Source organism: Dermacentor albipictus, chromosome 5 (genome assembly GCF_038994185.2).
Source record: "Dermacentor albipictus isolate Rhodes 1998 colony chromosome 5, USDA_Dalb.pri_finalv2, whole genome shotgun sequence".
Taxonomy (NCBI): Eukaryota; Metazoa; Arthropoda; class Arachnida; order Ixodida; family Ixodidae; genus Dermacentor; species Dermacentor albipictus.
The window spans coordinates 135,698,522-135,720,981 of NC_091825.1; the positions used below are offsets into that span (position 1 = coordinate 135,698,522).

The 22,460-nt window shown below is 44.8% G+C and overlaps 1 protein-coding gene across 8 annotated transcripts in view; it reads left to right on the forward strand.

The window, feature by feature from the left end:
- The first annotated feature begins 5,009 nt into the window (after positions 1 to 5,009).
- Positions 5,010 to 22,460, forward strand: part of LOC135909243 (zinc finger protein 774-like) — a 59,912-nt gene continuing 42,461 nt past the window's right edge. Inside the window, exons 1-4 of one of the 8 annotated variants that reach the window (XR_010566652.1) lie at positions 5,010 to 5,309; positions 9,637 to 9,720; positions 14,429 to 14,492; positions 17,051 to 17,109. Coding sequence is in view for 3 of the 8 variants with exons in the window: in XM_070538965.1 (XP_070395066.1) it covers positions 5,244 to 5,309; positions 14,429 to 14,492 (130 nt within the window). In the remaining 5 variants the exon portion in view is untranslated. Of the gene's footprint in view, positions 5,310 to 9,636; positions 9,721 to 10,532; positions 12,132 to 13,703; positions 13,716 to 14,428; positions 14,852 to 17,050; positions 17,110 to 22,460 lie in introns of those variants that run through there. The other 7 variants (XR_010566653.1, XR_010566650.2, XM_070538967.1 and 4 more) reach the window with 7 other exon arrangements.

Sequence of the window (22,460 nt, forward strand, 5' to 3'; positions counted from 1 at the left end):
CGGGCACATACCCGAACTTATACATTCTAAACAAAATTTACCCTACCCAATATGAGAACACTTGCCCCTGGTGCGGGGACAAGCCCACGTTATATCATATCACGTGGGCCTGCCAAAAAGCAAAAGAAATAACCATAATAGAAAACCCGAGTGCGGAACAGTGGGAGAGGATGCTTTCCAGCGACATCCTGAAAGTCCAGCAAGGGCTAGTAAGGCGTGCTCGCACGGCAGCTACCCTCAGTGGGGCCCTGGACTAGGGGCACCAACCCTGCAAATCAAGATGGAAGAAGCCATCTGAAGAACCGCTAACTCCATATGTAAATAGAGCAAATAAATGTTTTTCACCACCACCACCACCACCAAAGGGTGAGTGAGTGAGTGGTGGTGGTAACAACTTTATTGGCATTCTGCTCAGTCATGTTCTGGTAGGCCCGAGTCCTAGGATGGCCCCTCACGAGGAGCGACCCTTTCGGCCTAGGCAACGAGGACTTTTTATACTTTTTCATCCGGCGTTCTGAGCAGCTCTTCCCACGTCTGTTGTGAGGGAGCTGGCAGGAGCGACCTGGGAGGGGGTAAGCCCTCGCACCCCCAAAGAATGTGATTTTGGGTAGCCAATGTTTGAATTGTGCAATTTTGACATATTGGGCTCCATTGCCCGTTAGTAATTATGGCTAGCCAATGTGGGCTGGGGAATGATTTAATTTGGATTCGACGCAGGATCGAGGCTTGCGTTTGGAGGCGGGTAGATTCGCCTTTTTTGCTTGTAATAGTTTGTTATTTCGTGGTATGTCGTCGGTGCCTCATCCATGGGATCCGAGTCTGAGGGGCACATCTCCCAGTTGATTAGACCTCGGGCTACCCAGTGCGCCTCCTCATTCCCTTGATTCCCCGAATGGGTAGGGACCCATACGAGTTCAACAGTGTTTTCATTATTAAAGTCCCGTAGGACTCGCGCTGCACAGACGCCTATGCTGCCTCTTGAAAAGTTGACTATTGCCCTTTTGGAGTCGCTTATAATAGTTTGCACGGAGGGATTCATGATGGCCAAAGCAATGGCAGTCTCTTCCGCTTCCACGGTGGACGCTGTTTTTATGGTCGCGGCGTTGAGGATACTTCCCTCTCCGGTCACGACGCTCACTACGTAAGTTTGGTGATTTTGCTTTGCCGCATCGACATAAGCGGTGTGCTGGTTGCTTTGGTACCTTTCTTGAAGGGCCTTGGCTCTGGCAGACCGCGTCTTGTCGTGCCTCCCAGAGAGCATGTTCTTGGGTAACGGTTTTATAACCAAACGCCTTTTGACCACACCGAGTAATGTTGTTCTTCCTGCAGAATTCATAATGGGATTCAGCCCGAATTTACTTAGAATAACCCTGCCAGTTGCGGTGCGGGAAAGTCGTTCACGTTGGGCTGTTTTATGGGCCTCCACGAGTTCGTCTAGGGTATTGTATATACCTAGCTCAAGTAATCGTTCAGTGTTCGCATACCTCGGGAGACCAAGGGCGGCTTTATGAGCTGTGCCAATGACGCTGTTAACCTTTTCCTTGTCAGAAAGGCGTAGGTGGTAGTAAGGGAATGAATACACGACGCGACTGATCAGGAAAGCCTGCGTCAAATGGCAGATATCAGCCTCCTTCATACCGCGGTGTCGGCTACTCGTCTGATTAGGCCACATATTTGGCGGGCTGTCGTCCGTAATCGAACAATCGCCTTAGAATTATGGGTGTTATGTTGAATTAACATGCCCAGGACTCTTATAGTCAGTACGGGCGGAACTGGGCCGTCTCCCATACTGACTCGTATAGGGGCGGTGGCGTCCCTTTCGGTGGGTTGTTTGGTTGATTTATCACGGATGACGAGAAGCTCCGATTTTGTCGGCGAGCACGCTAGACCATTCTGTCGCACAAAATTTTGTACGGTATCCGCGGCCGCTTGTAATGCTTCCGTGATTTCTCCATCGGAACCGCTATTTGTCCAGATGGTGATATCATCGGCATAGATGGAGTGTTTGATATGCGGGATCCTTGCCAGTAATAGAGGCAGGTTTCGCATGGTCACATTGAAAAGGAAGGGGGAGAGGACCGCACCCTGAGGGGTGCCCCTTGTACCTAATTGAAGTTGTCCGCTTTTAATGTCCCCAAAATGTATTTCTGCAGTGCGGTCTTCAGATGGAATCGTCCATCTTCTAGCACAACGGTCGGTTGCCCTTAGTCCAGGGCTCCGCTGGATGCTGCTGCCAGTTGTGCTCGCCGAATCAGACCTTCTTGGTCGACCTGGCGATCTCTGGAGAGCGCTCCCTCCCATTGTTCCGCACTCGGGTTTGGTATAACGGGTGCCACGTCTATCTTCTGGCATGCCCACGTTATGTGATACAGCGTGGGTGTTTCGTGGCACCAGGGGCATTTGTCATTGTATTGTGTGGGATAAATTTTGCTGAGTATGTTTAGGTTCGGGTACGAGCCCGTTTGTAGCTGCCTCCACGCGACAGAGTCCTCTCTGCTAAAGGAGTTGTGCGGTGGTGGATACCGCTTTCTGCAGCCCTTGTAGTAATTTAGTATGGCCGAATAGTCTTGGGGTACAGGTTCGGTCTCCTCGAGGTCGCCTACGTTGGATGCTCGGTAATAAGTGTGCCCTCGAGCTATCCTGTCCGCCTCTTGGTTCCCTGCCACTCCCGTGTGTCCTGGCGTCCATACTATTGTATGCCTAATTGGTTCTTCTTTTGTTTGTCGTTGTGTTATGTGGTCCCCGGAGCGGAGTATGCAGAGCGCTCCGTGCCCTATTCTGCCGCGTAGGTAGTTGCGGCACGCTGTTTGCGAGTCTGTAAGGATTGTTAGAGACCGTTTAGAACGATATCCCTCCGCTGCCGCTAGTGCGATGGCCGCTTCTTCAGCCTCGATCGACTATCGTGCAGCCTTGTAGTGATGCGCTGGTGATCTCGCGTAGGTTCGAATCAATCACCGTTGCTACCGCATTGCTGTTGCTCTGCCCTGCTGCTCTGGTGTATGTGGCTGCGTCCACATATACCGTCGTTTCTTGGGGTGCTAGTGTCTTTTGTAGGTATTCAGCCCTCGCTTCTCTGCGTGCTTTGTGTAGGTTGGGATCCATGTTCCGGGGTATGGGTGCTACTTTTAGAGTGTTGCGATACTCGTCCGGAATTGTTTCGGTCCTCTGTATCTCTTGAAGTTGATCGGCGCAGCCTAGTTTCTTCAGGAGCTCCCTGCCAGATGGGGTCTGCTGTAGTCTGCATTGTTGGAAGACTAGTTGCGCCTCTTTGAATTCGTCGAAGGTGTTGTGTAGTCCTAAGGCTAGGAGCTTTTCGGTTGAGGTGTTCGGGGAAGGTGGAGTGCGGTGTTGTAGGCTTTGCGTAGAATCGCGTCCGCTAGTTGTACCTCACTCTTGATGGGATTGTAGTATGGGAGGCTGTATGCCACTCGGCTGACAACCAAGCTTGTGACCAGCTTGAGTGTGTCCTCCTCTCGCATGCCGTGGCGTCTGTGTGAGATGTGCGTGATCATGCGGGCCACTTAAGGGTGGATGCCTTGAGTAGGGCGAGGGTGTGGGTGCAGCGTTGGTTTGACTGTACCCACATCCTCAGGATTCTGATGAGCGTCTTTTCCGGTATAGGCTACCCCTCGAGGTAGACGTTGAGCTTTAACTCGTCGCTGGTGGGGACTGTGCGGTTTTGCTTTCCTCTCCAAACTTTCAGGAGCTCGGACTTCTCAGTGGAGCAGGCTAGCCCTCTTGCTCTGACGTAGTCCTCTACGCAGGTGGCTGCCTCTTGTAACTTCTCTTCTTTCTGTCTGAGCGAGCCTGTGTTAACCCAGATGGTGATGTCGTCGGCATATATGGCATGGTGTATGCCGTCGATTTCTTTTAACTGTTTTGCCAAGCCAATCGTTGCTATGTTGAAAAGCGTGGGGGAGATGACCGACCCTTGAGGCGTCCCTTTGTTTGGAGTCAGGAACTTCTCTGATCGGAGCCCTCCGAGGCCAATCATTGCCGTTCTGTTTGAAAGGAAGGCTTTGACGTAGCCGTAGAGTTCAGGTCGTTAAATGCCCGTGAGCACAGCTTCGTGGCATACATTGTCAAAAGTCCCCTTGATATCCAATGCCATTACAGTAAAAGCTCGTTAATTCGAACCGCAAGGGGAAGCCGCTTCAGTTCGAATTAACGAAAGTTCGAACTAACGAAAGTGAAGGAGAGCAACAGTACAGTGCGATTTGGAAGCAGTAGGGCATGTCAGAAATTTGGCGTGAAGATGGCGTGTGCCGCGGGCACACGCCATCTTCAAGTCGAAGCTCTGGGTCCGACTGTGCCACACCACCGATGTCCACCGAAACGAACGTTAGCCGAGGCTTAACACTATCACAATGATTCGCGACGGCCGATACCTCCTACGCTGAAAACAGAGGTGCACAACCGATGAAGACTGCCGAGACAAAGACGCTGAACATGTGAAGGTGGCGAAGGCCCTGATTCGTTGTTCTTGATTGCAAGCGCAGCTGCGACCTACTTGATTCGCTGTGTTTTGGCGCTTGCCGTGCCATCTCCACACAACATTAGCAGCTGTACAAGATTTGCAAAGCCTCCGAGATTCGCAACGGGCAAGAAGTCTTGGAGGTTACGTAGAACGGAGAGGCGGCAGCCGCCTCTGCCTTCTGGCTGACCCCGCGTGGGTTAGGTTTTTTTCCAAATTTGCTTTCTCTCGCCGTTCTCTCCATTTCGGAGGCAATACAGCCTTGTGTGTAGGCAGTAGGCGCTTTTCTCTGGCCGTGTGCCAGGTGAGCGTAGTTCGAATTATCCGTGAGGGAACCTTCTCGCGTTCGAACTAACGGACTTTTTTATACATAGACTTCTGTGGAGCTTGGCCGGACCAAATCGTACAGTTCGAATTATCCATAAATTCGAATTATTGAAGTTCGAATTAACGAGCTTTCACTGTATTATATTCTCCCCGCTCCTGGGAACGTTCCCGAGTACTTCTTCTTTGATTTGAAGCAGTACGTCTTGGGTCGATAATTTTGGTCTGAATCCAAACATGCTGTGGGGATACAGTTCGTTGTCCTCCATGTACTGTTGTAGTCTCAGCGTCACCACTCGTTCGTACAGTTTAAACGGTTGAGTGTGCATTGCTGTGTCAGTAAGCCTTGGCAGCACCTGCCTTGCTAACTGCCGTTCGATGAAGCGTTCGACAGCGTTCCAATCCAATCCAAATTATAGCCATCGATGGCAGCAAAGCGAAAGCGATGGTGCTGTGTCAGTTCGTTTGCTTTCTTCACAGCCTCCCTAAAGTCACCTTCTCAGCTATTGAGGTATGGCATATACTTCTATCTCTATTGAGCCATAGGAGTATCAGGACGTGGTTTGTACACAGGTCCCAACAAGCCCTAGAGCGACGGGAAAGCCTTACATGCGGAAGCAACCTCGCGCTGGCAGCTAGCAGTCAATGGCCGGAAAAATCGCAAATCCAGAATGGTGCAGTGGTGCACGTAGAGGCACATATGAGTTAACATGTGCTGTCGTCCTATCCACGCGAACGTTCGTGTGTCTCGTGATGTTTGCCACTCTACAGAGGAAACATCATTGTAGCACGACGGGCACCCCGACCTCGGGCTTGGTAGCAATATAGGCTGTAGCCACTCACTAGCGCAGCGAATGTTAAATATCTTTATAACATTAAATTGAAAGAATTTATGTTTAAAGAGGTAAACATTCACTGTTCTACGGTCGCTAGGTGCAAATACTGGCGGTTGTGTTATTAGAATGCATTTGTGGTGCAAATTTCCGCATTTAATAATGCGTATGTGTAATGGCTGTTTTGATGTATCGTTTTTGCAGAAAAAGCTCTAAAGGTGCTCAGATTCAAGTCTCATGCACTTATATTTTTCTCTTGCCAAGCTTCTCAGTGGAAAAAATCCTTGTATGCTGTCACGGTGCGGCATTGTTCGAGTTGTCGAAGCACTGATCAACGGGCGTCTAAAAATGTCGTGGAAGTAGGAACCGGCGAGCAGACAATAATTGCCGGCCACCCGGGCAAGCGGCCGAAAAAGTTGAAGGCAGGTTTCATTATGCCAAAAAGAGGTGACTCAGCGTTCGTATTGTCCACTTCTCTACTCTTGTGTCCTGTCTGCACGCCTCACCTCTTTTTTGCATAATGAATCCTTACCGACTAGCTCAGCTTTCTGTCGTTCGAAAGTAGGTTTAGAGTTTTTTTATTTTTTATTTTTTTCGCGACCTTAGCGTCCCGAGCCTTTTCTAGGAACCCCTCTGCATTCTCTGCCCCCGCTTGTGCATTGAGAAGGTTGCTAAGACGGTAGGGGTGGCGAATACCCCGATATATGTGGTGTCTCTGGAATCCTCTTTCCATGAATTGCTAACAGTGTATGTCCAGGGAAAACAGAGGGAAGTTGGGAGATGGATATTCAAGACGATGAGCAAGACGAGAACAAGGTGAAAGCAGGAGCCAACGTTCGACAAGTGGACTTCTTCAAGGCGACATATGCTTTCGTCGCCACCACGACCAGGTCGCCACAGTATGTGGTAAAGGGGAGAAAGCGTAAGGTTGGTGGGTGCGGAAACGAGCGAAGGTGTGTTAGCGGCGAGGGCCTAGAATTGAGGATAAAGGAGTGCTGTGCACAAGGCCGGTGTCAAGGCCGTCTGTCAATCACATGTCAACGGCCATGTCAGCTGGCGTGTAATAATAATAATACAGCCGGCATAATATAGGGCACAGCAGCCCTATATTACGTGTTTCGCTGTCGTGGGCTATCGTGGGCTATCGTGTCTCTGAAAGAGCTAATAAAAGGAGCGGCAGAAACCCGTGCTCGTGAAAAAAGAAATTCATAGAAAATACTGAAATGGAATAAATAAATAAAAGGGAAAAAATAACGGGGAAAAAGAAAGTTAAGCAAAAGAAGAAAACTAAGTGTTGTTGCCTGTAGCTTGAAATTTAGCTTAGTGAATAGATTCTAAAGCTCCCTTTGAAACATTTATGCCTTTTGGTTGCAATGTCTTGGAACTTATAGATAAGGTATGATTCTCTGTATTTTCTTTCTCGTTCAGAACGGAAATTTGACTGTAAGATGTAGAGTGTAAGTTCATCAAAGTTATGACCTGGTTGGTTCAATTCTTGGCAACGGCTTTGGCAAGTTTTTTTAGCTGTGTCCGTGCGATGTCCATTTAATTTGATGTTTATTAATTGTCCCATTTTACCGATATATTGTTTCTTACAGAAGGAACATTCAAGCATATAAATCGCATCCGAACTAGTACAAGTGAAGCTAGATTTGACTTTGCGTGTATATCTATTTGCAGTGCTTTTAATGTTAATGTCACTTTGAAGTGCCTGCAGGTTTTGCACCTGGGGCAACAACGTGCTTATATTACGGGGGAATGATGACTGACTTTTGCGTGCACTAACATGTCTTTAAAGTTCCTGTTGTGGTGATAGGTAACCGTTTGTACATCCGAGAACACTTTTCTCAGACGCTGGTTACTTGATAATATTGGGTGGTATTTTCGTAGAATGTTGTTTATGTTTAGGAGTGTATTAGAATATTTTGTTATAAAGGCTGGTGGTCTGTCAGATTCAGGTGTAGGCTGTTTCTTCGCTAATTCCGACTGTCTCTCCAATCTTGACGCGACATCATAAGCTTTATCGAGAGCAACTTGTAGATAGTTTCTTTTGGCTAGCAGTGTTTTAAACTCATTTATGTGGTGGATATAATTGTGGTCTTCGCTGCAGATTCTTCTTATACGACGTAGTAGCTCTGCGGAAACCTGCAAGGTGGAGAGAACTAATGAATAAAGGGAAAATCGAATGAACGGGTAGTTTTCTGATTTTCCCTTTATTTATTCTTCTTATTCATTTTGCTTGTCCGACAAAAATTCCTTCCTTGTAGTGTTGCGGGTGATGATTGTGGTAGTCTAAATAGAGAGGTTTAGCTTGTCTGGTATTCAGGTAAACGTAGGAGGACAGGGGCGTCGGCGCAGAAGCGTAAACGGGTGCGGCCTGCATGGTGCAGCCACCTGGTGGCACATAGCTCAAACAGAAAAAGAGCTAATATTGCAGTAGCCAAGTGTATTTTACTTTGCTGTGGGTGTAAATTTTTGGCAGCAACATGATTACGCCAGTGCCGAAAATTTACACCAGCGGTGAAGTAGAATACACTTGATTAAGGCAGTATTAGCTGTTTCTGTCTGTTTGAGCTCTGTGCCACCAGGTGGCTGCATCATGCAGGCCACTCACGTTTACGCCTCCACCACAACGCCCCGTGACTGCCTGCGTTTACCGGAATACCGGACAAGCTAAACCTCTCCAATATTGCTGGCTATCCGTAGGCTTCCGGTAAAGTGTTGTTCTCAGTTTTTCATTTTCTGTGTAGACCGTCGTGTCGAGGAAGTTGATCTGACTAGGAGAGTGGTGAGCAGTAAATTTATTACTCGGGTGAAAGCGATTGAAATGGATAATTGAGTTGGTTAACGTGCTGGTGCCATGTTTCCATGTTATAAACATGTCATCAATGTAATGAAGATAGGTGTGGGGTTTTTAAGGGTAGTATTTCAACAGGTCTGCTTCAAGCTGACCCATGAAAATGTTGGCATACATGGGAGCGAACATTCACTGTTAATTACTCCTATTTCTTTCATCATCATTGATCTATATTAAAAGCATGTGTGTTACTGTTATGGTGCCTTTTTTTTGTGTCTGCATCATTGTCAGTCTATCAATATATATATATATATATATATATATATATATATATATATATATATATATATACAAACAGTAAAAGCTCGTTAATTCGAACCGCAAGGGGAAGCCGCTTCAGTTCGAATTAACGAAAGTTCGAACTAACGAAAGTGAAGGAGAGCAACAGTACACTGCGATTTGGAAGCAGTAGGGCATGTCCAGAAATTTGCCGTGTCAGAAAGTGATGATGTGTGCCGCGGGCACACGCCATCTTCAAGTCGGAGCTCTGGTTCCGACTGTACCACGCCCCCGATGTCCAACAAAACGAACGTTAGCCGAGGCTTAACACCATCACAATGAATCGCGACGGCCGATACCTCCTAAGCTGAAAACAGAGGTGCACAACCGATGAAGACTGCCGAGACAAAGACGCTGAACATGTGAAGGTGGCGAAGGCCCTGATTCGTTGGTTCTTGATTGCAAGCGCAGCTGCGACGTACTTGATTCGCTGTGTTTTGGCGCTTACCGTGCCATCTCTGCACAACATTAGCAGCTGTACAAGATTTGCAAAGCCTCCGAGATTTGCAACGGGCAAGATGTCTCGGAGGTTACGTAGAACGGAGAGGCGGCAGCCGCGGCTGCCTTCTGGCTGACCCCGCGTCGGGTAGATTTTTTTCCGATTTTGCCTTCTCTCACCGTTCTCTCCTTTTCGGAGGCAATACAGCCTTGTGTGTAGGCAGTAGGCGCGTTTCTCTAGCCGTGTGCTAGGCAAGCGTAGTTCGAATTATCCATGAGGGAACCTTCTCGCGTTAGAATTAACGGACTTTTTTATACATATAGCTATGTGGAGCTTGGCCTGACCAAATCGTACAGTTCGAAATAATTAACGAGCTTTCACTGTATATATATACATATATATTTTTTTTCCTTTTCTTTTTTTCAACTAGGACCCCTTCACTGTGTTCGCTTGGGTGTGGAACGACCAACCGGCTTGTATACCCCGTCGATGACTTCGCACTGACGGCGAATGGGTGACAATCCATGACATATGCATAATAATAAATCTTAATTATTGTTTAACAATAGATAGAATACTTGAACAGGCAAAAGTGACTTTGCTTTCTCTGTTAAATATTTCCATCACCTTGAGTTCGTAGGTGCGTTACATTTTATGTTTTTTATATCTTTGAAAATGCATTGTATTTCTGACAGGTTCTACATAGTTGTCTTTCAATGCTGCCTTATACCCATGCCACACGGGCACAGATAAAACCTAAATGTGTAACATTTCCTTTTACATGCTATGTCAGACTTTCGCACTATGTCCAGAAGCATTCGCACCTAGGCTTCCGCACATTTGTTACCCCATTGCTTATGGCAAAATGAAATATCAACATGTCATATGTGTCTGATGGTCCTTTACTTCAAAACAGACAGCTTGGAATGCTTAAGCTATTCTGACCATAACCTGCTTTTTAACACACCCCAACAGTTGACTTTCAACTCATCCACGTAGTACCCATAATAATATAGTGTCACAAAACTAGTTCCAGCTTCAGCACAACGTTAGGATAGTATGATGTTTTAGGAAATGTAGCAAACCACAATGTATTTTACTTGAATTATTTTGGGTAGCACAGCGCTCCTAAGAGTTATGAAAAAAAGCAGCCTTATTTATTTCAGTCTCACCTTTGCAATTTTTAAAATATGCTGTTCTACATTTAAGTATCTTAAAAATGACGGATAACTACACTTCACACAGTGATTTAGATCGTACTTACAAAAAATAATACTCTGCAGCTTAAGAGAACACAGAGCAAGGTATGTGGATGTTGCTTTTCAGAAAAATGCTGCCCACTGATGTGCTCAAGTTGGAACTGTCAGAAGAAACATAAACTTGTGTACCATTTTGAAGCATAATCCAAATCACAGCAACTGCCACAATGTCATGCTTGTGTAATACCTCATTTGTTAACCCCCTTCCAAGCCAATGTGCCTATTGGCTTCTTTGTGCAAGATAATAGGAGAAAGTCACTGGGAATTGTGAATTTCAGTCACCTTTGATTTTATTAGTCCTTAGAAGTGCATGTGTGAAAGCAGTATAACAGTGTGAAAAGCTTTCCATTGTGATGAAACATGTATATTGCTTTTTTTGTTGCTTTCCAGGTTTTCTTTTGCATTTGTATAGGTGGTGCCACATGTGTTGGGTGTATTGCACATTTGCATAGTTTTGTGTGCTACATTTAAACATAAGTTATGCTTTCAAATTATCACTGGAGCTTAGATTCTTCCTGGTTGATGACATAATATTAAATCATTTGAAAAAAACATGTGCTTGCACTCTTTCGCCACACAGGGCTCTTGCCCCAATAAACACATAATAATAGTGTCAGTGGAGCATGTGTTTCCCTGATATAGCTTTTCTTGGTTTATGGCAAGAACCTTCTGTGCTCATTTTCACTTTTTTTTCACAGCTGCTTTGGCCAGATGTGTGGCCGACATCATTATGAAAGAAACTGTTGTTGTATTGGTTGTTGCACATAGGTTTGTGGCAATTCACCACTAGCTTGTGCATGGCCAGCAAAATTTACTATATGGCAGTTATTACATTATGTTTGGTTGCAACGCGAAGCTGCAGAGTGCATAATTACAAATCAGCTCAAGTGATGGTTATGTGGCTATATTGACAATTAAGCACCTGCTGTAAATCCCCGTGAACTATTGAAACTGTCGAAGTAACATAGATGTACTGAAATCTCTAGAACAATCATTGTGCAAGTGAAGCAGCACACTGCAAATATGTAGTGTTAGTTAATACATAACACGAACATGCCCTGCAATTATCTATGTCACATGAGAGTTATTTTAGTGAACAAATAAACATAACAATGCCGGTTTACGAATATTGCTCAATAATATTTTGTCAGCATGCGAACAAAGCGTGTTGAAAGTTGGAGAATTCCTTGGAGGTCAAAAATATTTTACTTACAGAGGTATTGTTAAAAATGTAAGCATTTATTGTATCTGTGAAATTTTGTTGTGCACAGAAAAGATTGCTTTGCCTACTGAGCAGCCTTGTCATAAAGTCAGTAATCTTCTGCAAATTTGCCCATTATCTACTCTTTCTGCTTCTTTATGCCTTATTGTGGTCAACAAACATTAGTTTAACCTTTGAGGGTCGAATTATTTTGAAAAAAACTTTCCCAGGTGGTCAAATTATTTTATTGCGGATCTTGAATGTACAAAATGTATAAAGTCGGGAATAAATAGTAAAAAAAAATTAGGAACAGTATTTTGGTGTTGGCATCACTCAGAACTGCAGTATGTTCAGTAATATTTCAGAGTGTGGTACTCCTTAAAACACGGTCCTATGCACAGCGCCTTATCGCAGTCTGCACACCTAAAATGCATGTATGTTCTCCTCTTGGAGTGACGAGTTGTGTTGGCGCACACATGACATCTTCTCTGCGTGCGGCTGCCCAAGGCAGCCGCACGCAGAGAAGATGTCATGTGTGCGCCAACACACGCGCTTACGGGAGAAGGTGCCTGAGGCACCTTCTCGCTTAAGCGCGTTGCCGCAGTGAGCGAGAATACGTCGTGCGCGGCGGTGATAAACAAACTAAGAGCAGCGCCAATCATGATAGAAATCAACTTCCGCCGCCCCTGCGAGAGCCTGCCGACAAAGAGAAAAATCACGTTTCGCACGCCTCCGTTGCGATCACGCGGTGAAACCGAAACCGCAAAGGAGGTGTTGCCGCAGTCTGCGCGACGCGCTCAAGCTAGAAATCAGTTCTGCTTGTCTCCCCAAGAAGGTAGCGCAAATTTCAAACGCTTCTTGTAAGTCCTGAGAGGTGGCAGCACCTCCCAGTGAGCACGGATCGTCATTATGGCGCGAAATTTCAAACGGAGGTTCGAAACCGTACCCGTACGGCAAAGACCTTGCGGGACAGAAAACCGCCGCCGTACATGTACGGCGAAAACCTTCAAAGGGTTAATAGACCTCTTCAATAATGGTGACAACACTGTTGCGCACATTGGGTTCCCATCACCATCGTGTGAAGGGTAGACATGTGGGCAAGCGCAGGACACGCTTGATTTGTGGGCTGTGCGGGCTCTGCTACAAGTCTCGTTCAGTTAGCTGTGGTGTTCTAACCCACACACAACCTGTTCTCTGCATAATATTGCCCTGCAAGCGCAAGCTTGGTTGTGCACGAACACCTAGGTAGAATATATTCTGGCATGTTCATGCGCTTGTGTCCTGAAGGTGTCATTGACTGCTACAATGCAAAAGCAGATACAAGAAGAGGCTTTAACTGCAGGAGCTACAGTTTTTGTTCAATGTTCTGTCGTTCCTTATTCTATCAGAGCAAGTTATGCAAAAAGAGGAGCGCGTCATATTGTGAAATCTTATGTACTGGTGTAGCAATCCATCGCCTTCATCTAGCATGGCTAAATTGGTCTCACAAGTGCTATATTGTATTTGGCCACATGATGGGGTCAGCCAGACGCAGCTGCCACTGGCATCATACCATCCTTCAGTCAAGAAATGCAAGTGCTGTCGCCTACAGGGATTTTAGCGAGTGATGCGCAGCTTACAAAAACGCTGTAGCTCATAGGTAAAAATGGATAATTACCTGTGTGTACGCTGTACACATTCTTTTTAGCTGCAGTTCACTATTACAATTACTGTGAAATTCAAATGAACGACTGGCACATCCTGACAGATAGGAATACCTGCTACAAACCGTGAGTGATTTCACTTGCATGACTGTTCCACGGAACGAGGCAATCCCATTTATTACTTGATACAGAGTGGACTTCTTTGTGGAAGTGTTCCCAATTACTTGTAGCAATAAACATTGTTAGAGTTGACACCAATAGGTTCCTTATTCCTTAGATCCCAATGTGGCTGTGATTACATGTGATACAGGATGAGGAGTACCACAGAATGACTGTGTGCATCTTGGTCCAGAGCTCCTCGCCTTCATATCCGGAACTCTTCTTCATTTGTGGGAGCACACACAGGGTACCCCCATGACCTACAGTGCTATCTGTGCTTGCCCAGATTTACCTTGTGCATGTAGCTCAGCTAAAGCCGCATAATGTATCATCTGATGCTATAGTCTAACCTGCCCAGTGTGAGCTTTTACACCCGAGGGGCAAGTAATGATGCGAAACTGAAGACACCACCATTCCTTCAACACTGTCAAGAATATGGCGGAAATTGGTTTACATGTGTTGTACAGAGCTCCAGAGCTCGCCTCAGATCCAGAGCTCGCCTTCAGATCCGGAGCTCTCCTGCAGTTGTGGGAGTACACAGAGCGTATCCCCACAACCTACAGTGTCATCTTTGCACGCTAATATTGATCTCGTTTATGTCGCTCGGCTAAAGCTGAATAATGCATCTTCTGATGCTACCTCTAACCTCCCCAGTGCGAGCTTTTTCACCCGAGTGGTCCGTAATGATGTAAGACTGAAAACGGCAGCCTGTCCTCAGCACTAACAAGGAAATCGTAACAATTGTTTTGCATATGTCGCACACAGAAATATGAGTTTACATAGTGTTATGCATAAATTCCTTCATAAACAAAATAACCACCATAAAACTATGAAGTAGTTGTGATAACATAGCTCACAGAAAATTTAAATGCAATTCAACACTGCTTTATGTATACTTACACTTGTGTTGATAACTAGTTCATTGTTGATAACACATTGCCCCCCTCTTTCTCTTTCTAGATGTGTTCTACTGGCGGGTGGAAAACATTATTTTTGGACCCCCATGTTCCATCTTCTGTACAATGTGTGATGTTACTTTTCATTAGTGACTGTGCAATGTAAAATTTCATGCACCTTTGTGACCGGTCTTTTCAGTAGCACTTGTTCTGTTTTGCACATTATGGTGTAATCTTTTTGGGGGGTTCGGTTCATGTAATTCCTTCCTCTAAGTTCTTGTATGTACACTGGTTTGCTGGAGTTCCTTGCATAATTATTTTGTTTCAGCCTTTCCATTATATTTGTTTAAATAATTATATTCATAATTTCGTGTATTTTTTAAAAATATTCCAATGTAAGCATATTTTAATGGTAATTCAGTGTTTAAGGTTCACAAAGAATTCTGAGCAGGTCTGTTTCAGCAAATAAATGACAGTGTTCCTTGAATGTTTGTGCACTGTTAATTCTTCTTGATGTTTTAATTATTGCACTAGTAGCTTGTTTGTTATCTTTTTGTATGATAAGCATCTATTACATTGGATGCTCGGCGGGAAGCTGATCGATCGCACTTGAATGTTGATTTAGTACAAGCAATCAATATTAATCATACTGCTGCTCAAAAGAAATACATAGTTTCACTAGATATTGCGCTGTGAATCTGCTAAGTGTTTTTTAAGTTGCTGCGCTCCAAGTTGCCCCGCTAAGCCACAGTGGAGCGGCGGGTGATTTTCACATTTTAGTTATATGTTTAACAGACCTTCTCTAGTTGAACTGCCCTCTGGCCAAATTCAGGGAAATTAAGCAAAATAAAACAGCCATTGATCACTTTTATAAAGTAAAACAAATATAATTAATTTGTCCATGACTTATCTAGACATGCGCTTGCTATCCATTACTGGTCCATCTCACCCAGTGGAAAATAAAGCGTCGTTTTGGGGAACCCACGTGATAGCCAGCGAACTTGCTTTTCGCATCCAGTCCAGTCCTTTCTGACGCTAACGCTAGGCAACCTGGTGCGCAGCACAAACCGCATCCTCCCACACTGTGGGATATTCAAATGGGTCAGCACTTGCAACTTCTTGTCACAAACATAAATCTTTGTCATTGTGAAATCACGAGAGAGGGTGTGCACATCGACCACCCTTACTAGTGAGTGCTGCACTGACCACCCTTGCGGCAGTGATGCTTCTCTCAGACAGCTTGTGTTTGTCACTCCACTAGCCCTCTTGCGGCTAAGCGTAGAGCACATACGTATTTGCACTTCTGCACTGCTCAGGTACTGAGCGAAGCATAAGAATGCCAAAGTAAAACACTCTGTTGTATCTGGTTCAGCATTTTTACAAAGTTAGCATCGTTTTCTTGATTGTGCACCTTTTATCGGTAGTTGTTAAGCCTATTGATGTGTATTATGCTTATCAAAAGAAAGTATGTAACAATTAACTCACAAAGATCAGGTATTGCTTCAGCATGGCAGGATGAAATACATGATTACTGAGTGCGTATTTACTGTGTATTACACATTGCTGTATATTCTAAATATGACGAGATGTGTGCAATCTAGTGTAGAACCCTTTTGTAGTAAATGTGTCTGAAACAGGCGCCATGTCAAGATGCATATGCTGCCATTTTGTTTTACAGAGTGTTATTCAATAGATAGCTAAAGAATAAAGAGCCACCATAAACCCGAGAAATACTGGTAATAACGCAGTAACGCTTGACCAAAAGCAACCACAGTTAGTTCAAAGCTGCATCATGCAAGCATTCTTTTTCTCCACTTGTGGAACCGTGCTGTGTTACATCCTCTATTAAAGATAAGATAGTTGCTCTTGTATGGCCAATGAAAAGGGTACAGCTCATGTATATATGTTTATGATACCCGCAACCATGTTTTTGAATCAGAGGCGTATGCTTAGGCAGCAGAGTGCTTGTTTTGGCATTGTACTTTGGGTGTCTCTTAGAAAACGTCCCAATTAAAGAAAAATTTGTCCTGGATTAAGGATCAAAGCCAGGACCAACGCCTTCTGTTGGGCCATTTGTGACATAAAAAATATTTTTTTTAAACAACTGGCAGTAAGATAGTTACTTTATTGCAATGCTTTATTGCAATGCTTTAACAGATATTGTAACAAATGAAGAAATGGCTGCAATATATTTGCAATGTTTATATGTAGCCAGTTTAACATAACATACAATATAGCGAATCTTGGCTTGAGACAAGATGCTGTCCTCTTCATCTAGTCGCCGAGCACAACATCTCATTCAGCATTTAGTAATTGTCGCATGACGATATTGCTGAAGGTTCATCCTTTCACACTTGGCTGCCAGCAGCAGCTTGCACCCATACTCCACATCCTCTTTGATATTTTATTATTCAAAATATTTTTGTAGCAAAAATAGTTGTGGATTTTGTAAACTTGGTAATGAGAAATCTCAAATACATTGTGCAAATCAAAATGGCCACCCAGCAGTGTTCTTGTTTTATGAGATATAACTTCATCCTCTTTACTTCTTGAATGAGCGAATAGCTGATCTTTAGCATTGTTGTGCATGTTATTTAATTTATTTTGCATTTCATAATTACTGTTTTGTTTGAAATGAAAAGCATTATGTAACTAACCTGTCTTCATTTTTTTTTTTTTTCTGAAGCATCGATGCAGGCGACCTCTCCAACAACTGTGAAGGGTACAAGGACATTTCAGTGTTCTTTATGCCCTCGGAGCTTCTGGCGAAGGGTTCATATGATAAGACACCTTTCCACCCACACAGGCGAGAGGCCATTTCAGTGCCCCTCATGCCCTCAGAGGTTCGTAGAAAGAAATCATTTAAAAACACACCTGCGCACCCACACAGGCGAGAAGCCGTTTCAGTGCCCCTCATGCCCTCGGAGCTTCGGGCAACGGGGTAATTTGAAAACACACCAGCGCACCCACACCGGTGAGAGGCCATTTCAGTGCCCCTCATGCCCTCAGAGCTTCTTACAAGGAGATCATTTGAAAAGACACCTGCGCACCCACACAGGCGAGAGGCCATTTCAGTGCCCCTCATGTCCTCAGAGCTTCAAGCAACGGGCTCATTTGACAACACACCTTCGCATCCACACAGACGAGAGGCCATTATAGACCCCTTTGGGCGCTTGGAGCTGCTCATAAAAGTATGTCCTCAAAAAACATCTGCACATCCACACAGGCAAGAGGCCATTTCAATGCGCTCTGAATGCTCTCGGACTAAGAAATTCATAAGACAACTATAGCACCTTCATTTTAGTAGCAAATATATGGCTACGTTATCACTACCTTAACATTATCTTTGTGGTAAAGCATAACAACTATCTTATTTCACTTTTTTCAACCTTCTTGTGGAGTGCTCTGAACTGACCAATCAAATGTGCTGTAGGTTGGTTACAAGCTCAAGGAATACTTGTGTATCCTCACATTAGAATGACCGTACATCTCCATCGTCTTCTCCAAATCCTTTTTGCAAGCCACTCGCTGAACACACATGAACGTTGCACCATTATACCACCGAGAATGCCACCAGCCATGTGAGGTGTATTTTACATTTTAAATGGAGTCTGAACAGGGAATCTGCACAGATGTGTGGTATGGTGCATGGCATTCTGGGACATTAGGAAGTGCAAGTGCTATTGTATGCTCTTATTGAAGAACTGCCAATTGACGTTGGAGAATGTGCCAGCATCATCTAGCAGGTTGTTCTATTATGCTAAAATATCATGAAACGCAAACCTGGACCTTAGGTGAAACATGTTCAGATGATAACATGGTACCTTAGTGAAGTACATATTACGGCAGTTTTGATGTTACTAGTGGTGGGAATGAACAGATTCTGAATTGGCAAGTTGTTCCATCTTGTCGAGACAGTAGCTGAGGCCAGCTATATAGATGTTGCAGAGATGTTTCTTTTAATGAGCATCGGCCTATCACCATGTGATTTTCTTTATGTGATGGCACAAATGTGCGCACTTTGGTATGTACATATTCTTTCTCAAAAGGGACGATGCCAATAGGAGCGTGAGTGAAGAGCTATAGATTGGCTGTTGTTTAGGGTTTAATGACACAAGGTCCAGGCATGGCCAAAGAGCATCAAGGAAGTCACTGTGAGTCCTAATGGAGAAATGAAAAATTATAGGTGCTGAAAAGCTGTTAAGAGGGAGAAGTAGTGCTCATGTTACTAACGGCTGCTTTGAACAATGGCAATGCATAAAAATTTCCAGACTTCTCAGATTAGGGTGCCATAAATCACACAGTGACTTTGTTTCTTTTGACAAGCTCTGTGCATGTAGTACTATTGTGACTGGATGCTGGCTTTGAAAGTTCACTGTTAAAGCACCTATGTTTTTTATTTCTTGTATGTAGATTAAGTTGCTGGTAGGTGACTTATCTTGTGTCTGCTGTCGCACTATGCTCCATGGTCATGATTTGTAATATTACTTTTTGTTAATGGCTGTACCTCTGTTAATTTTCTTGCATATGTGTGACTGGTGCCTTCAGAGTAGATGGGTGTGTTCATATCAGCTCAATCGGCTATGTCCAGTGACGACCAACCATATTTAATTTAGATCATAAAATATATTTTGTTGCCTTAGTGCCAAGAATAAATAACCCATGGTTAGCTTTGCGAGAAAAGGATCTGTCTTCAAGAAAAAGAAATATGGAAGTGCCCAATCGGTCGGAAGCGCATTCAGTGAGTTATGCCAAATCCCCATTTCGGTTAGCTCGTAAAGAAAAATTGTTGTGGGTATGGCTCTAACAATATTTATTGATACAGTACGGGCCAGTAACATTGTATGAAACATTGCACAATGTTGGCCAAATTCCAGATTTTCCTTTCTCTGTATTTGTAAAGAGCATTTTTTTTCAAATTTCATCGTGTGCTTAAATGTTGTTGAAAGTTGAGCCAAATATACTTCCCTGCGTCGCACCATACTGTCAGTAGAAGCCCTCAAGTATAGGTCTGTGATTAAATTAGCAGTACTTTAAAAATATTTTTGAAAAATACGATCCTTGATTTTCTTGGAAATTTTCCAAATTAAGTCTTTGTCTTGAATTAATGCAATCTTGAAAAAATATCAGGCATCATTTCTTTTCTTTCAGAATTCTAAAGTGAGAAACGCGACCAAATAAATGGTAGCACGTTGCTGCGACATGCAGGGTCTGCGCATGATCGTGGTTGGAAGTTCCCGTCTTTCGTGGCACGGAAATGCTCCAGCATGGTTCTGAAAGCGAGAAATGACAAAAGAGAAAATGTCGGGGTGAAAACACTCGGCACGTTCATAGACGGGAATCGCATAATATATATATGTGCGTAGCAACAGAACCGTGGGGCATTGCCCCGCAGTTTGTGGTGCGTGCTCTTGATATCAGGCCTTTAAGAGCATGTCCTGCACACAGTTCATTAGAAACAGAATGCAGAGTATCCAAAAATAATGTTTTTAGTTCTACACTGGTTAGTAACTTGGTCAGCGAGGGAGATCACAGCAGAACTTGCAGTGAGCCAACACATTAGGGGGTGCATTGCAGACAACTGGGGGAAGTTGGTTTGTTTTTCTTGGCACTCGGGCAGCAAAGTATATTTTTTCTATCTAAATTCGATATGGTCACCGGACATGCCTGACCGAACTTATCTGGATGCACCCTGCTGTTGTTTTGTGCACAATAAGGTGCAAACTTTTTGTGTTAGGGTCATATTCTGGTATCCTCTAGCTCCTAGTATGTGTGCGAGTTTTTCGAGCTTCTTTCATTATGATCATGGTTCATTGTCTTCTTGCATATAAGCTCTTCCTGGTTGCATATAATTATTTAATCGTGTATTACCGAATTAGTTCTGTAAGTCTGTTTTCAGTTCATTAAATAAGTTACTGTTTTGCATATGTGCAGTGTTACAACCTGCGTGTTTTTAAGCATGACATGATTTTAGCTCCCATTATCAGCAACGTTTGAGCGACCTTGAGCCAAAAGCCAGAGCTCTTATCCGGGAACCTTAACAAGAACATCTCCCCTTATCCCCCGCACCCTTTGTACATGACTACCTACATTACATGCGCTAGCTACTCCCAAACAAGTTACAAAAAGTATTCCTTCCAAGTTCTTCCTAATGTTTCTTCACAATATCACTGAAGCTGTAACTTCTGGTATGCTGAAATTTTATTGCGCGAGGCTGGAGGGTCAGGCGAGGGAGCAGGGGCATTCTTCTCCGGCGGCTGCTACGGGGCCTCGATGTGCTCATCGCCTGCTGCTCCGTACAGAGTGGAGACAACTACGGCGTCTACTACGGCGTTGGCCACGCAAACCGCGGACGCCGTAGAGATGCGCTGCCGGCGCTCGTGTGTCTTGAAAGCGATCTGCGACATGGCCAAAGTGCGCGCCCGCATGGGCCTCATCTTCAAAGTGTTCTGCGATGTTTGCAGAGTGCGCATAGCTCAGGTAGCTTCGTATGTATTGTGCTTTCGACGTTTTGTTCGCGTTGAAGCGACTGATGCGTTGGAAATCAATTGGCTCACGGCTGCTGTCACAATTCCTAACTCCAGCATTTTAACAGACAGTTTTCCCTGTCATAGGGCGAGGTGTATTCATGTTTAGCTGTGCGCGCGTGCTGGTTAACTTAATTAAAACACGTTGACGGGCTAGTTGGTTTGAATCCATGAAAGAATGTCCCCTGTAACAGTCCGCAAGGGCTAACAGTATTGGAAATAAATAAGTGCGACTGAACAAGGACGTAGAAAGAACACACACAAAGACAGCGTTGTCTCTGTGTGTCTCTTTCGACGTCCTCGTTGAGTCACGCTTATATGCTGTACATACAAGCGAATGTTTACCTGTGTATACGTCCGATAAAACTGATATCCTTATTTCGTACAGCTATCTACTACTGTGCTATCGCAATCGGTGTTTCGCCTTGTGGGCGGAACTGCGAATTTTAAAATGCAAATTATACAGGACACCATGCACTTTATTTCTGGGAAATGGAATTTGCTGCGGATCTACTGCACTTGCCGAGCTGCGGTGTGGTGTGGCGCGCACGTTGGCGGGCTGGTTGGTTTGAGACCATGATCGAATGTGTATGCGTGACTGAACAAGGACGTCCAAAGAAGCAGACACACAAAGACAGCGCTTTCTCTGTGCATGTTTCTTTCTACGTCCTCATCGAGTCACGCTTACATATTCTATCATTGTTAATTTAGTTAGTAAGCTAATGTTTAAAACTACTATCCTTACTTCGTACAGCTATCTACTGATTTGCTATCGCAAATTACTATCGCCTGCTCAGGCTGGCTGCCTTAGCAAGTGAACGCTCCTTCAAGCCAGCTCAGTGGCGGCCCAACACGTGACCTCTTGCGCCGAGATCACGGAGAAAGAAGAGAGATTTGCTTAGACTTTGCTCGCGCCTCCTTCAGGCGCTTTCTTCTCGCTGGGCAGTGCGCTCAGTCTCCCTGGCGTATTTCGCTGCCTGTCGTCAGCCGCTTTTCTTGTCTTAGCTGGGCAGCATCCCTGTGGACCAGTGCACAGTATGGCGTGATGCGATGTGGTGTGCCGTTGCGAGCATTGCACTACACCCATTTTAATATTGTGGCTGTCAGTTCCAGCCAATCTGCTTTTCCGGTTACCATTTTATGCCTACGTGTGCTCTCGATTTGGCAGAGCCAGTAATTTTTGAAGCGAAAAGCTTCACAACGCTTGTCAACACCGCGCTTTGCGCGAGGCGGCGTATGTCGGAATTAGCTCAGTCGGCCCAGGTGGCCGCCGCCGGCTCCGTCGCCTGACTTTTCGCCGCTGCCGCGCGTGACGTCAGGCGCAGCGCAGGTGGCCACTGCCGCGCGCTATGCGTCATCGTTTGACGTTCGCCCTTAACGCGTGTTTATCGCGGAGGCCGACTACATAACCACTTGCCAGAGAATAGGCGCGCGCATTCAACATGCAAGGAGAAGAGAGTGATACTACCGATACAGAGAGCTGTGTTTATGGCTGTACAGAAATCGCAAGACAATCTGCCCAACAATGATGAATAAAGAAGTTTAGTAATCCAGCATAACTTATGGTTT